Below are 14,900 nucleotides of genomic sequence, written 5' to 3'. Positions count from 1 at the left end.
TCCTCCTTTGTTTCCCCTTCCCATCATCCCCCCCCCCTCAAAGTTGTAAAGTTCGTTTTTCAACATAACGACTTGTATATCTCATTGTTGCAATGGGTCCACCTGTATCCCTATTCCCTATTTAAACAATTGTTTTTTTCCTTCCCCTTCACAAATTATACCAACATCAAATATAGTGAAAGCAGGGGTTATACCGTGGAGGAGGGACATACAATGCAACAAAAAAATTATCTTATAAAAATGTTAGAAACTCCAAATGGATCAAAGACCTCGGAGTCAAAGCAGACACTCTGAAAACATTATAGGATGGAATAGGAGAAACCCTAGGCCTCCTTGGCACAGGCCGAAATTTTCTTAATAGAGACCCAGAAACACAACAAATCAAAGAAAGGTTGGACAAATGGGACTGCATGAAGTTGCAGAGCTTCTGCATGGCAAAGGACATAGCTACCAAGATCAATAGAAAGCCCACAGATTGGGAGAAGATCTTCACTAGACAAGGGTCTCATATCTAAAATATACTTGGAACTCAAAAAATTAAATCCTCAAACAACAAATCCTCAAAGAAACAACTGCCCAATAAATAAGTGGGGTAAAGACTTGAAGAGAAACTTCTCTGAAGAAAGAAGGATGGCCAATTGACACATGAAGAAATGCTCAACCTCCCTAGCTATAAAAGAAATGCAAATCAAAACAACATTGAGATACCACCTCACCCCAGTTAGAATGGCTATACTCAAGAACTCTAACAACAACAGATGCTGGAGGGGATGTGGACAGAAGGGAACCTTACTTCATTGTTGGTGGGAGTGTAAACTTGTTCAACCACTTTGGAAAGCAGTATGGAGGTTCCTGAAAAGACTTCACATAGACCTCCCCTATGACCCAGCAATCCCACTTTTGGGCATTTACCCAAATGTTTACAAACAAGACCACACTAAAGCTACCAGCACAACTATGCTTATTGCAGCAATTATTTACCATAGCTAAGATATGTAACCAACCCAGATGCCCCTCAGTAGATGAATGGATCAAGAAAATGTGGTAGGGCTGGGAAGGTGGCTCAGTGGTAGAGTGCTTGCTTTGCATGCCTGAGGCCCTGGGTTTGATTCCTCAGCACTACGTAAGAAAAAAGCCAGAAATGGCGCTGTGGCTCAAGTGGTAGAGCGCTAGCCTTGAGCTGAAGAGCTGAGGGACAATGCCCAGGCCCAGAGTTCAGGCCCCATGACTGGACCAAAAAAAAAAAAAAGAGCCGGGCGCTGGTGGCTCACGCCTGTAATCCTAGCTACTCAGGAGGCTGAGATCTGAGGATTGCGGTTCAAAGCCAGCCCGGGCAGGAGAGACCGTGAGACTCCTATCTCCAATAAACCACCAGAAAACCGGAAGTGGCGCTGTAGCTCAAGTGGTAGAGCGCTCGCCTTGAGCTGAAGAGCTGAGGGACAGCGCCCAGGCCCAGAGTTCAAGCCCCACGACCGACAAAAAAAAAAAAAAAAAAAAAGAAAAAAGAAAATGTGGTATATATACACAATGGAATTCTATGCCTCCATCAGAAAGAATGGCATTTCCCCATTTGTTAGGAAATGGAAAGGCTTGGAAAAAATTATATTAAGTGAAGTAAGCCAAGTCCAAAGAAACATAGGTCCCATGATTTCCCTTATTTGCAATATCTAGTATATGTATGAGTCAAGCAGGAAAGGTCAGATAATGTGATGTTAGGAAAATGAACCCTTAGATATGTATTTAGATGTTTTTTTCTTTCATGAATTTGTTTCTAACTCATTTATAAGATTATTTCTTTGTAGCTTTGTATGTCCCTCCCCCATAGTATAACCCCTGCTTTCACTATATTTGATGTCGGTATAATTTGTGGAGGAGATGGGGAAAAACAAGTCGTTTAAGGATACAGGTGGACCTGTTGCAACTATGAGAAGTACAATTTGTCATGTCGAAAACGAACTTTACAACTTTGGTGCAGGGGGGGGGGAGGCTGAGAAGGGATGTGAGGGATGTGAAGGGTAAACAAAGGAGGAGGAGGAGGCTGCAATGCTTGATAAGAAATGTACTCATTATCTTGCCCATGTAATTGTAACCCTTCTGTACAGTATGTTCACAAAAAATTAAAATTAAAATTAAAACAAAACAAAAAAATGTTAGAAACAATAGGAAGAAAGAAAAACCATTTGAGACCTTATCTTGGGGTTCATTTCGCCCAACATCAACTTATCTGACTGCTTCTGCTTGTCCCAGACATATACTAGTTATTGCAAATAAGGGAAACCATGGGACCTATGTTTCTTTGGGCTTGGCTTGCTTCACTTAATATAATTTTTTCCAAGTCTTTCCATTTCCTAACAAATGGGGCAATGTCATTCTTTCTGATGGAGGCATAGAATTCCATTGTGTATATATACCACATTTAAGAATATTCTAAGATGTGCTTAGAACAATTTTTTAAATTTTTCTGTTGTCATCATAAGGTATAACCCCCCTTTGTACACAATGAGGTTACAGTTACATAAAAGTTACATAAGAGTACATTTCGGGGCTGGGAAGGTGGCTCAGTGGTAGAGCACTTGCCTTGCATGCCTGAGGCCCTGGGTTCGATTCCTCAGCACCACATAAGCAAAAAGAAAAAAGCCGGAAGTGGCGCTGTGGCTCAAGTGGTAGAGCGCTAGCCTTGAGCTGAAGAGCTGAGGGACAGTGCCCAGGCCCAGAGTTCAGGCCCCACGACTGGACCAAAAACAAAAACACAAACAAAAAAAAAAGAGTATATTTCTTTTTGGACAATGTCAACCCTTCCCTCGCTCTATCCCAACCAAACCATCAAGGAGATGCTTCTTGGATGGTACCAGGCTGGCCAACAAATCAGGGACCCCAGACTGGACCCCAGACTACACCATCGTCCCTCTACTGCAGGAAGTAGCTCTAGAAGAAATGACATTCCGCCCATACCCTTCCCCCACCTGGCACCTCTATTTTTATTAAACAACAAAGCAGGGAATGTTAATATTATCCCTACCTTTGGTCCTCAGTTCCGCCTAGACCTGAGCTCCTCCCTACCCTACAGTTCCTGCTATACAGGTATGGTCACTCCCTGCCCACAGCACACACACACTCCCTCCCCCGCCCCCCACACACGTATGTTACCCACATTTACCTAACTTCTGCCCTCTTTTTCTCCCCCAGACCTGCCTGCTACCTGAATAGGGGCAGACGTCATGTGCTCCCTCTCCTGGGATGATAGGGCCCCTCTAATAAACCTTATAATAATCTTCCTCCTGTGCCTGCCTGCCTCTGTGTGGTTCCCTGGGATAGTCGCAAAGGATTCTTACAATGTCCGCCTATATTTTAGGTATAGTTTCTGCATATGAGAGAAAACATGTGCCACTGTCTCTTTGAGCTTGGCTTACCTTACTTAACATTTCCCTGCAAATGACACAATATTCTTTTTAATGGTTATATAAAATACCATTGTGTATAGATACCACATTTTTTGGATCCATTAATCTTGTTAGCCAAATGAGCTCCCTTCCTATAGCTTAATATGCTCCTTCCCTTCTCCACAGCTTAGCATGCCCTTCCTAGGCAACACTAGGCCCATGTAGTAAAGGCAGTAACTAATCAGCCTCCAACACCCTCTTTACCTTGGGATGGCGCTTCTCTGGGGCAGCTACCACCATATAAGAAACAAGAGCCCTTTAGAGAGACCTTCAGGTCTGGGCAGTTGCAGGACCCTTATCTACTATTTGGACAGCAGCCAGACATCCTAATCTGCCATGATGAAGCCCTGGGCCCACACGTCCACACTGGGGTCTCTGCCTCCTAGCCCCTTTTAGCCCCTCCTTAACCTAGGTTTTATAGGTCACCTCAGACAATAGCCAGTGCTTCTCACTTTTCCTTTGTAAGAAGGAGTCTTGGAAGCCCCCTTTCCCACTTTGTTCTCTGTACTTGGATGTCTGTGTGGTTCTCTTGCAAAGTCTAATTAATCTTTCATTTAATCTTTCAAATCTACTGTAGAGCACCTGGACTGTTTGCAATGAACATGAATGTGCAAGTGTCTTATCTCTCATGATATTCTGGATAGAACACACTTTTTAAAGGACTCTTTTCATTCTGGTGAAACTCATTCATTAGTCAAGGGGTCAGATAGTCTAAATAGAGAGAAGTTTGTAAAAGGTTACCATGAATGGCAGATCTTTTTTTTTCTTTTGTGTCAATACTGAAACTTGAGCTTAAGACCTCAGGTTCACGCGCAAGGCTGGTGCTGCCCCACTGGAGCCACACCCTCACTCTGATCCTAAGCTGCACAGGCTAACTGAGCATTTTAAATTTTCTGAGGCGGGGCTGGGAAGGTGGCTCAGTGGTAGAGCACTTGCCTTGCATGCCTGAGGCCCTGGGTTCGATTCCTCAGCACCACATAAGCAAAAAGAAAAAAAGCCAGAAGTGGCGCTGTGGCTCAGGTGGTAGAGAGCTAGCCTTGAGCTGAGGGATAGTGCCCAGGCCCAGAGTTCAGGCCCCATGACCGGACCCAAAAAAAACAAAAACAAAAATAATAAATAAATTTTCTGAGGCTGAGGTAGAGATCTCTCTACTACAACTCAGCTCTCCAGGCTGAGCCAGACACTGCCAAATTGCAGAAAGGCCGGAGGGCTCTCACCAGCTCAATCACTTATATGACAATACTTTTTCTGGATTTAAAAAGAAACAAAAACAAAAGCACAAATAGTGAAAGACACAAAGTCAAAACTATATAAAAAAACATCAAATTCTAATGCTTTTAAGTAAATATAAGAACCAAACATAGGGATTTTAGTGAGATAATTCTCTGTACTTACCTTAGAAAAGGAAAGTGTTGTATTCTGATACTGTGAGTGTATTTGGAAGAGAAGAAAAGTCACGTTGGTTGAAATATGTCGCAAAATGGCCTCCTTGGGAAAAAGCCTGCTGAGTTCAAAGTATCTAAATTTCCCCACAGAAAATTCAAGAAAACCTACAACGATAAAAAAAAAAAAACCCTTTCATTATATTACCATACCTCTGATAGGAAAGTATGTATCAGATAAATATGTACCGTTATACTGTATCATAATATAATGAAAAACCTTTCATTATAATATTATACTAATACATTATATTGATATAAAATGGTACACTGTACATAGTGATAGAGCATTACTATATAATAACATCATTATAATATCAATTTGTAGAAATCACATTCATAAACAAATTAAAATACTAATTTAACCTCAGCCAGAGACTGAGAGCAGTTTGAAGCAAGCCTGGGCAAAAAAGTCAGAGACTCTTATCTACAATTAATCAGCAAAAAGCCAGAAGTGGAGATATGGCTCAAGTATTAGAGTTGTAGCCTTCAGTGAAAAATCTAAGGGACAAGCACTTAGGCCCTGAATTCAAGCCCAGTACCAACATAAACTAAATTTTTTAATGACTTATATTTAAATAACATATTCTTATGTACCAGCTCCCAAGAAAACAACTTTTCAACTATGTTTTTTCCTCTAAATTCGAATAGTCCATAATGATAAAAAAACAAAAGTCGAGAGCCAGTGTCTCATGCTTGTAAGCCTAGCTACTCAGGAGGCTGAGATCTGAGGTTTGCAGTTCAAAGCCACCCTGGGTTTGAGCAAAGTCCAGGCTAACAATCCAGGATCCCACATCTATGTCTACTCAAATTCCTTATGTAAAACAGGATAGAAAACATAAGTAGAATACTTATGCATTTTTCCTGCATACTTTAAATCATCTCTGGATTGCTTACATGTCCAATGTGTAAATAGTTGTTACAATGTGTTGCTTAGGAGAAAAACAAGGGAAAAGTCTACATCTTCAGTATGGTGCAGGTGGTTCTAATTATATTTATTTATTTATTTATTTTTTGTCGGTCATGGGACTTTGTCGGTTCATGGGAACTCTGGGCCTAAGTGCTGTCCCTCAGCTCTTTAGCTCAAGGCTAGCGCTCTACCACTTGAACCACAGCACCACTTCCAGCTTTTTCTGCTTATGTGGTGCTGAGGAATTGAAGCCTGGGCCTCATGCTTGTGAGGCAAGCACTCTACCACTGAGCCAACTTCCCAGCCCCATATGTGTATGCCAGTACAGGGGACTGAACTCAAGAACTTGGCTGCTGTCCCTTGGCTTCTTTGCTCAAGGGTCCATTTGAGTCACACTTCCACTTCTGGCTTTTTAGAGGTTAACTGGAGGTAAGAGTCTCACAGACTTTCCTGCCCTAGCTGGCTTTGAACCACAATCCTCAGATCTCAGCCTCCTGAGTAGCTAGGATTACAAGCATAAGCAACCAGCACTCCACTTCTAACCATTTTCAGTACATTGTCAATTGGTAGCACAATGCAAAAGAACCCACAGAGACAACTAGGGCTCACTCTCTACCTTTAGGAATTACACACCAGCAAGCACATGGAAGTAGAAAGATATAAATGTTAGACATAGACCCATTTGAGAGGTGTTAGATATAGCTTTTAATATCAAAGTTGATAACTCAGGGTACTTATCTAACAGGTGTGAGGCTCTGGGTTCCAGCCCTAGCACTGGGGGAAAAAAATAAATTAACTGCTCTTCCATTTAAAAGAAACTACTTCCTTAAGCCAGGCACTTGTGACCCAGGCCTGTAATCCTACTTAGGAAATAGAGGTTAAGAGTAAAAAAGTCCATGAGACTCTCATCTCCAATTAGCCTGCAAAAAGCTGGAAATGGAGGTATGACTCAAGTGGTAGAGCACCATCCTTGGGTGAAAAAGCCAAATGAGAGCAGGAGGCCTCTGTATTCACTCACACACACACACACACACACACACACACACACACACACACACACCACTTATAATTCAATTTTGTGGATATACTATAATTATGTAAACACAAAAGTCATTATTCCAGTAGGGAAAAAAATTAATAGGAAATAAAACCATGCTGGGTTTTATGGCAGAGTATTCTAGAAAGTATATAGGTCAGGCAAAATCTGTGAGGATTTTGCTGGGAGAGTTAAACAGATGACCTTTGACCATAAATGGTTAAACTGTACCTAAGAAGCCTTATTTCAGTCTAAGAAATTCAGAGGTAAAAGCAAACAGCTAATTTGAGAATATCTAATAACCAGAACCACCATCAGAATCTCTAATTCTGACTTCTTTAAGAAATATACCTGGGCTAGCCATAGTGGTTTACGCCTATAATTCCAGCTACTTGATGGTGGAGATCAGGAGAATCAAAGTTCAACACCAGCCAGGACAAAAAAAGTTATTGTGATCTCATCTCAACAAACTGGATATGACAAGATTACACACCTGCAATCTCAACAAAGTGAGAAGCATAAAAAGGAAGCCCACAGTCCAAAGTGATATAAACAGGAAGATAACAGTCCAAGGCCAGTTTGAATAAAACACAAAACTCTATCTGAAAAATAACTAAAGTAAAAAGGACTAGAGGGGTACCTCAAGTGGTAAAGCCAACAGTAGTACCAAAACAACAGCGTTGGGGTGGGGGTGGGGGGAACATTTTAGTGACAGAGTATTCGTAATATTACCACAATTCTTCAGGAAAATAATGCCCCCACACACACACCTCTCCTCCATAATCACACACACACACACACACACACACACACACACACACACACACACACACCTCTCCTCCACTAGCCTAACACACACACACACACACACACCTCTCCTCCACTAGCCTAACACACACACACACACACACACACACACACACACACACACACACACACACACACACACACACACACACACACACACACACACACACACACACACACACACACACACACACACACACACACACACCCCTCTCCTCCACTAGCCTAAACACAGAACCAAGCAGACAATAGGTAATAAAAGGGAGGGATAGTCAATGTAAAATGTTAAACATAACAAAGTAAGACAGAAGTATTACCCAGTTATTTCTGAGAATATATTTTAAATTACTTTTTCTTTCCTTTAATGAATTGCAATACATCCTGGCTGTTCAGTATAATCATGCTAATCATGTGAAGGTAGATTTTTCTTTTTAAATAATGGTTCCAAGAGCGCTCTCAACCAGTTATATCAAAACTTGAGGAGAGAGGATTAAAAACAGATCTTCATTAAAAGATTACGATTACTGAAAAATGACAATGAAATTCCCTGGTGAAATAAATATATGCTAATAAATTTTTTTTTTTGGTTGTAGGCTTCATCTCTGGACCTGGGCACTGTCCCTTGAGCTCTTCAGCACAAGGCTAGCACTCTACCACTTGAGCCACAGTGCTACTTCTGATTATCTGATTATTAATTGGAGATAGAGTCTTAAGGATGTTCCTGCCCAGGCTGGCTTTGAACAGTGATCCTCAGATCTCAACCTCCTGAGTAGCTAGGATTACAGGTATGAGCCACCAGCTCCCAACTAATAAAAATGTTTTTAAAAAGAATGCAAGAATTTTTTGTTTTGCACCAGTACTGAGTCTTGAACTCACAGCCTGGTGCTATCCCTATAAGGTCCACTCCTAGATGGCCAGCAGACTCCACCCTCCTTGCAGCCAAGTCTCCGCCTATTACCTACATTGCACAGACAACTGGCACACCTGGAAGAGGTCATATCTGCAAGTGTTGAGGTCCCATCTGGATTCCATGTGGCCACATCTTTCTCTGCCCCTACCCTAGATAAGGCCTAGCCCAGGGCTAGATGCTCTCTTTCCCAGACACGAGGAGTGCTAGCATGTCCTGGTGCCAGCTGGAATGATGAATAAACATACCCCATACCGGAATACCACGTGCATGGTACTGTTCTTATTCGGCAACCTCTTTAAAAACCTAACAGTCCCTTCATCTTTTTGCTTGAGGCAGGACTCTACCACAACCTATATCTCCATTTTTGCCTTTGTGCTGGTTAACTAGAGATAAGAGTCTCATAGACTTTCCTGCTCAGATGTCAGTATCCTAAGTAGCTAGGATTACAGGCATGAGACACCAGCATGCAGCAAAAATGAATATATAAATATATAACATATGAATATATATGTGTATGTGTCACTGTGTATCATAGAAATATGAAATGTTATATATCATATGTTATACACACACAGAGAAAAGTACACAAAGTTTATATACTCATAAAACCACCACCTGTCTATATTGTATTCTAACATCCTGGTGATGTTAGGCCAGGCAGGAAAAGTGTGTGAGATTCTTCCAATTAGCCAGCAAAAAACCAGAAATGGAGCTGTGGCTTTTGCATTCACAGCTGGCACTCCACTACTTGAGCCACATGTCCAGCCTGGCATTTTTCTGGTTAATTGAAGATGGAGTCTCTCAAGACTCTATCTGCCCTAGCTGGGTTTTTTTTTTTTGCGGGGGGTCTGGTTGTGGGGCCTGAACTCTAGGCCTGGGTGCTGTCCCTCAGCTCTTCAGCTCAAGGCTAGCGCTCTACCACTTGAGCCACAGCGCCACTTCCGGCTTTTTTCTTTTTGCTTATGTGGTGCTGAGGAATCGAACCCAGGGCCTTGAGCATGCAAGGCAAGTGCTCTACCACTGAGCCACCTTCCCAGCCCCTGCCCTAGCTGGTTTTGAAATGAGATCCTCCAAGATATCAACCACCAAGGGCTAAAGGTGGCCCAATGGTAGAGTGCTTGCCTTGCATGCATAAGGCTCTGGGTTTGATTCCTCAGCACCACATACACAGAAAACGCTGGAAGTGGCGATGTGGCTCAAGTGGTAGAGTGCTAGCCTTGAGCTGAAGAGCTGAGGGACAGTGCCCAGGCCCAGAGTTCAGGCCCCACAACCGGGGAGAAAAAAAAAAAGATATCAACCACCAGAGTAGTTAAGATTACAAGGGTAAGCCTTTATGTGCCCAGCTTTAGTTTTCCTTTTAAGTTCCAATTGAAGGATTGACCCCCATCCTATTGTCCCAGGCCCATACAGACACCAGGCAAAACCCCAGGTATGTGTGAACTTGTTTGAAGTACAGGCAATTCACCTAAACCCAGCTGTAAATATCCTACTGTGGGCCCACCTGAAAGGCCCCCAACTTCCTTGACCTAGTAGCTTTTTCATTAACCTCTGCCTCCTTGCTCAGACCTCCTCTAAAAAAGAACCCAGCTCCTGTCCCTACTCTTGGTCACAATCTCCAAACCTTGGGAAGGTCTGTGTCCCTCACCGTTCATCAATCAACAGTCCTCGCCTGTTGATGATCGAGTCCGGCCTATTCCTTTTCTGTTCTCTTCCATTTTCCTAACATCATTTTTTTTCATTGTTATTGTAAGGATGATGTAAGAGGGGTTACAGTTACATAAGTCAGGTAATGAGTACAATTCTTTTTGGACACTGTTAGGTAAATTAAATCAGCAGCCCAGGAAAGAGAGAACAGCATGTGGTATTCAGGCAAGGGAAAGATTTATTTTTGAGCTACAGGTTGCCTCAGGTCAAGTTGGAAGTCCCTGCAGCAGAGATTAAAAAAAAAAAAGATTGAACCACAACCAGGCCACTTCTAATGGGGGGGACGGGGGGGGGGGGGGGGGAGGAAGCCCACACCCAATGCAGATGTGACCTCAGGGAGGGGGGAGGTGACTGCCTCTAAGTGTGCGAAGGGTGGACCTTACAAATGTCACCCCTTCTCTTGCTCTCTCTCAGGTTTTACCCTCACCTCCCCGCCCCCAAGTCGTATAGTTCTTTTTTTTTTTTTTTTTTTTTGGCTGTGGCTTGAACTCTGGGCCTGGGCTGTCCCTCAGCTCTACAGCTCTACCACTTGAGCCACAGCGCCACTTCCAGCTTTTTCTGCGTATGTGGTGCTGAGGAATCGAATCTAGTAGGGCTTCATGCATGCAAGGAAAGCACTCTACCACTGAATCACCTTCCCATCCCCTATAGTTCATTTTCAACATAGCGTCTAGTGAGTATCTGAATTAGTATGCTGAATTAGTTCACCCTTGTTCCATAATTTCTGTGCTCCCCCTTATCATTCCCCAAACAGATAAACTTACATAAAGACAAAAGGTACATCAGAAAGAATGCTAAGGAAATGGAAAGACTGGAAAAATTTTATTAAGTGAAGGCAGACCAAAAGAAACATAGATTACATAGTTCCCTTCATTTGTTGTAACTAGAATGTGCCTACAAGTCAAAAACTACACTGGGACATGATAAATTATATAGGATTCTAGACATTCACACAGTGAGATCCAAGGAGGGGATCACAATCAATGCATATGATTATACAAAAGATGTTTATCAAAATGAATGCCAAAAAATGGAAACAAACAAGAGGGTTTTTGTTTAACTTCCAATTTCTTTTTTACTGACATCTTCTAAAACAGCTCTTCAAGTGATTTTAATGCTTAGCCCTGTCTGAGAAGTCCAGGTACAAGTCTGGTGAGTAGGCAAAAGATAAATGCCTTCTCTTTATCCTTAGTTATCTTCACTTATCTTCTGTGGGAAAATACGTTAGCAGTCCAACAGCCATTTCACAATTTTCCCAGAAGATTACACTTCAACATTAGGCTTGAGGTTTCCCTTTGTCACATTTGATGTGCAGAGGCCCGGCTCAGAACATTTCCTGGTTAATACACAGTAACTGTGTTTGAATTGTGGTTGAACTATGTGACCTCAAGCAAGAACTTTAATCCTAGCTACTCAAGAGGCTAAGATAGGATAAAGAGAAATTCAGGGGCAGTCCAGGTAGAAACATCCACAAATCCCCATTTCAACCAAGAGCTGAGTGTGTGTGGCATGTACACACCATTCCAGCTACATAAAAAGTGTAAACAGGAGGGAGGTTCCGGATGCCAGCTGGCCTGGGCAACAAGGAGGCCCTATGTGAAAAATTACAAAAGCATAGATACAACCTAAATGATGGAATAAATAGCAGTTCTCCTGCCTCAACCTTCTGAGTAACTGGGACTACAAGTATGTACTAGCATAACTGTCATGAATGGGACTCAAGTGATAGAGTCTGATCTAGCAAGCCTACAGGTTTTCAGATCAAATTCCAACACTGGCCAAAAAACTAAAAAATTAAAACAAAAACCAGGCAGTCTCAGATTGGCTCTGTAAATAAACTAATGAGAAAAAGAAAGGCTTATCATATGCATTAAATTGAGAAAGAGACTTCCACATAGTAATAATGGAAGATATTAAAGTGAAAGAAGAGCTTAAATTTTTTAAATTAAAAAAACAAAAAAATCTGCCAGCCAGGAACAATGTCTCATGCCTGTAATCCTAACTACTTAGGAGGCAGAAATCTGAGGATCTCTGTTCAAAGCCAAGAAAGTCTGTAAGACTCTTATCGCAGGCTGGGAAGGTGGCTCAGTGGTAGAGTGCTTGCCTTGCATGCATGAGGCCCTGAGTTCTTTTTTTTTTTTTTTTTTTGGGGGGGGGGAGGGGTCCAGTCGTGGGGCCTGAACTCTGGGCCTGGGCACTGTCCCTCAGCTCTTCAGCACAAGGCTAGCGCTCTACCACTTGAGCCATAGCGCCACCTCTGGCTTTTTTTCTTTTTTTGCTTATGTGGTGCTGAGGAATCAAACCCAGGGCCTCAGGCATGCAAGGCAAGTGCTCTACCACTGAGCCACCTTCTCAGCCCCTGAGGCCCTGAGTTCTATTCCTCAGTACTATATAAGCAGAAAAAGCTGAAAGTGGCACTGTGACTCAAGTGGTAGAGTGCTAGCCTTGAGCTGAAGAGCTGAGGGACAGCGCCCTGGCCCAGAGTTCAGGTCCCATGACTGGCAAAAAAAAAAAAAAAAAAGACTCATCTCCAATTAACCACCAAAAGGCCAGAAATGTAGCTGTGTCTCAAGTGGTAGAACACTAGCCTTGAGCAAAAAAAGCTCAGGGACATGGCATGAGTTAAAGTCCAAACTTTACAAACATTTGCGGAGGGCAGGTGCTGGGAGTTTATACCTGTAATCCTAGCTACTAAGGAGGCTGAAAACTGAGAATATTGGTTCAGAGACAACCAGGAGAGAAAAGTATGTGAGCGTTTTATCTCCAGTTAGCAAAAGCTAGAAATGGAGCTGTGGCTCAAGTGGTAGAGTGCCAGCCTTGATCAAACAAGGTAAGCAAAAGGACTGAGGACCAGAGTTCAAGTCCCGTACATGAACCCAAAATGTATTCCTCAGCAGTTGTCAGGAATCTAACTTCACTCCTTAGTCATCTGGAAGAGGATTCATTTTATGAGGTGTAATTAGATCTTATGATGTAGCAAGTGGAAGGAAAAAAGTTCATCAAATGATATTCCAGAGCAAACTACCAGCATCAAAAAATTACACTTACAGTGTAATTCTCAAGAAGCAAGTGACTTGCAACTAGAGGCATGGCCCTAGTTGCAAGGCTGGTATTCCACCAGCCTTAAGCAAAACAGACAAGCAAGGAAGGGCTCAAGGCTCTTGAGTTCAAATTCTATTTCCCACACGCAGGTGCAGGGGTGTGCATGCCGCGTGTGCACACGCGCGCGCGCACACACACACACACCTTCTAAATTTTCCTCTTTATTATGTTACTAAAATCTACCTCAGATTTCATGTTTCACCACAACCACCAAGTTCTAAAAGAGAAATTTGGTCTTCATAATTCCATTTTCCTTCTCGGTGCCTGACTTAGCCCAGGGGGTTCAAGCACATCACATTCGGTTTCAGACCTGCGACTTGGCTGTGAACATAAAACTGAAGCATGCACTTAATTTCAGTGAAAATCATATGACTGTCAGACAAGCACAATTACTGTGTGTTTAGAAAAAAAAACAAACTCCTACTAACAAACCACCAGCTCTTGCTAAAACTCTTTCACCAAGCACATGACCCGAGTGAGATGTGGAGTCACGTTCCAACTTGTAAGAGCATCTAGGTTTGGTAAGTTTTCAGGGCCTCTGGCCATAAAGTCTTCATTTTTCCCCAAGCAGAGGGAAAAGGGGTTCCATTTCAATGTGTTCAATGAAAGCCACGAACAAGCTGTGCACAGCTGCTTCACACCTGTAACCCTGGCCCCTTCGTGAGGTTGAGCACTGAGGATCGAGGTTCAAAACCAGTCTGGGCAGGAAAATCCACTAACACCCCCAAAACAGAAGTGGAACTGTGGCTTAAGTGCTACAGTGCCATCCTCGAGCACAAACATCTCAGGGAGACCGACTAGGTCTTGAGTTCAAGCCCCAGTACTGGCAACGAGAGAGAGGAGGAGGGAGAGAAGGAAAAGGACAGGGAGAGGAAGAGGAAGAGGGAGATGGAGAGGAGCATCACAAACATGGCTGCCTCTGGGAGCTGAAATTTTAAATCCAAGAGTTACTTATCCTCTTTTCCCCAAGAGGTCGTCGGGGGGTTCTGCGCTGGAAAGACCCTACGTCCATTCCGCTCGCAACTCGGAGCTGGGCACCGGTGCAGCGGCGTCCCTGACGCCGCTTCCTGTGCCACCGAACTGCTCCGACCTGCCCGACATGCAGCACCCACCCGGGGACGGGGAGGACTTACGGGTGCTGGCGCTCCCGACGACCGCGGCTCCGGCGGGCACCCCGTTGGCCGCCACCAGCACGGCGAGCATCAGCAGCCACGGGGCCTGCATGGCCGCCCGCGCCGAGCCCCCGGGGGACACGAGGCCGCGGCGCCGCCCCACGCCCTCCGGCCCGCACCCGCCTCTCAGTCCCCGCCACGGCCCACAGAGGGCGGCGCTCCCCGCCGCCCCGCGGCGTCCGGACAGCGCAGCGCGTCCCTGCGAGCTCGTGCGCGGCCGGGGAGCTCCACGTGTTCGTTTCTTGAGGGGTGGGGGCAGCGCGGGGCTCGAACTCGGGGCCCGAAGCTGTCCTGGAGGCTGGCGCTCTACCACTTGAGCCTCAGTGTCACTTCCGACTTTGGGGTGGCTATTTGGAGGTAAGCGTCTTTGGAGGAAT

At 43.9% G+C, this 14,900-nt stretch overlaps 1 protein-coding gene across 1 annotated transcript in view; it reads right to left on the bottom strand.

Moving 5' to 3' along the window:
- Nucleotides 1-14,613, bottom strand: part of Tm7sf3 (transmembrane 7 superfamily member 3) — a 48,402-nt gene extending 33,789 nt beyond the window's left edge. Inside the window, exons 1-2 of the mRNA XM_042677455.1 lie at nt 14,485-14,613; nt 4,836-4,990 (exon numbers count right to left, since the gene is read on the bottom strand). Of these exons, the coding sequence (XP_042533389.1) occupies nt 4,836-4,990; nt 14,485-14,575 (246 nt within the window). The 5' untranslated portion in view covers nt 14,576-14,613. The remainder of the gene's footprint in view (nt 1-4,835; nt 4,991-14,484) is intronic.
- Nucleotides 14,614-14,900: the final 287 nt, after the last annotated feature.

This window comes from Dipodomys spectabilis, unplaced genomic scaffold (genome assembly GCF_019054845.1).
Source record: "Dipodomys spectabilis isolate Male_0828 unplaced genomic scaffold, ASM1905484v1 ptg000039l, whole genome shotgun sequence".
In the NCBI taxonomy this organism is placed as follows: domain Eukaryota; kingdom Metazoa; phylum Chordata; class Mammalia; order Rodentia; family Heteromyidae; genus Dipodomys; species Dipodomys spectabilis.
The sequence above is the reverse complement of the archived record's forward strand: the minus strand, read 5'-3'. Positions and strand labels throughout refer to the sequence as shown.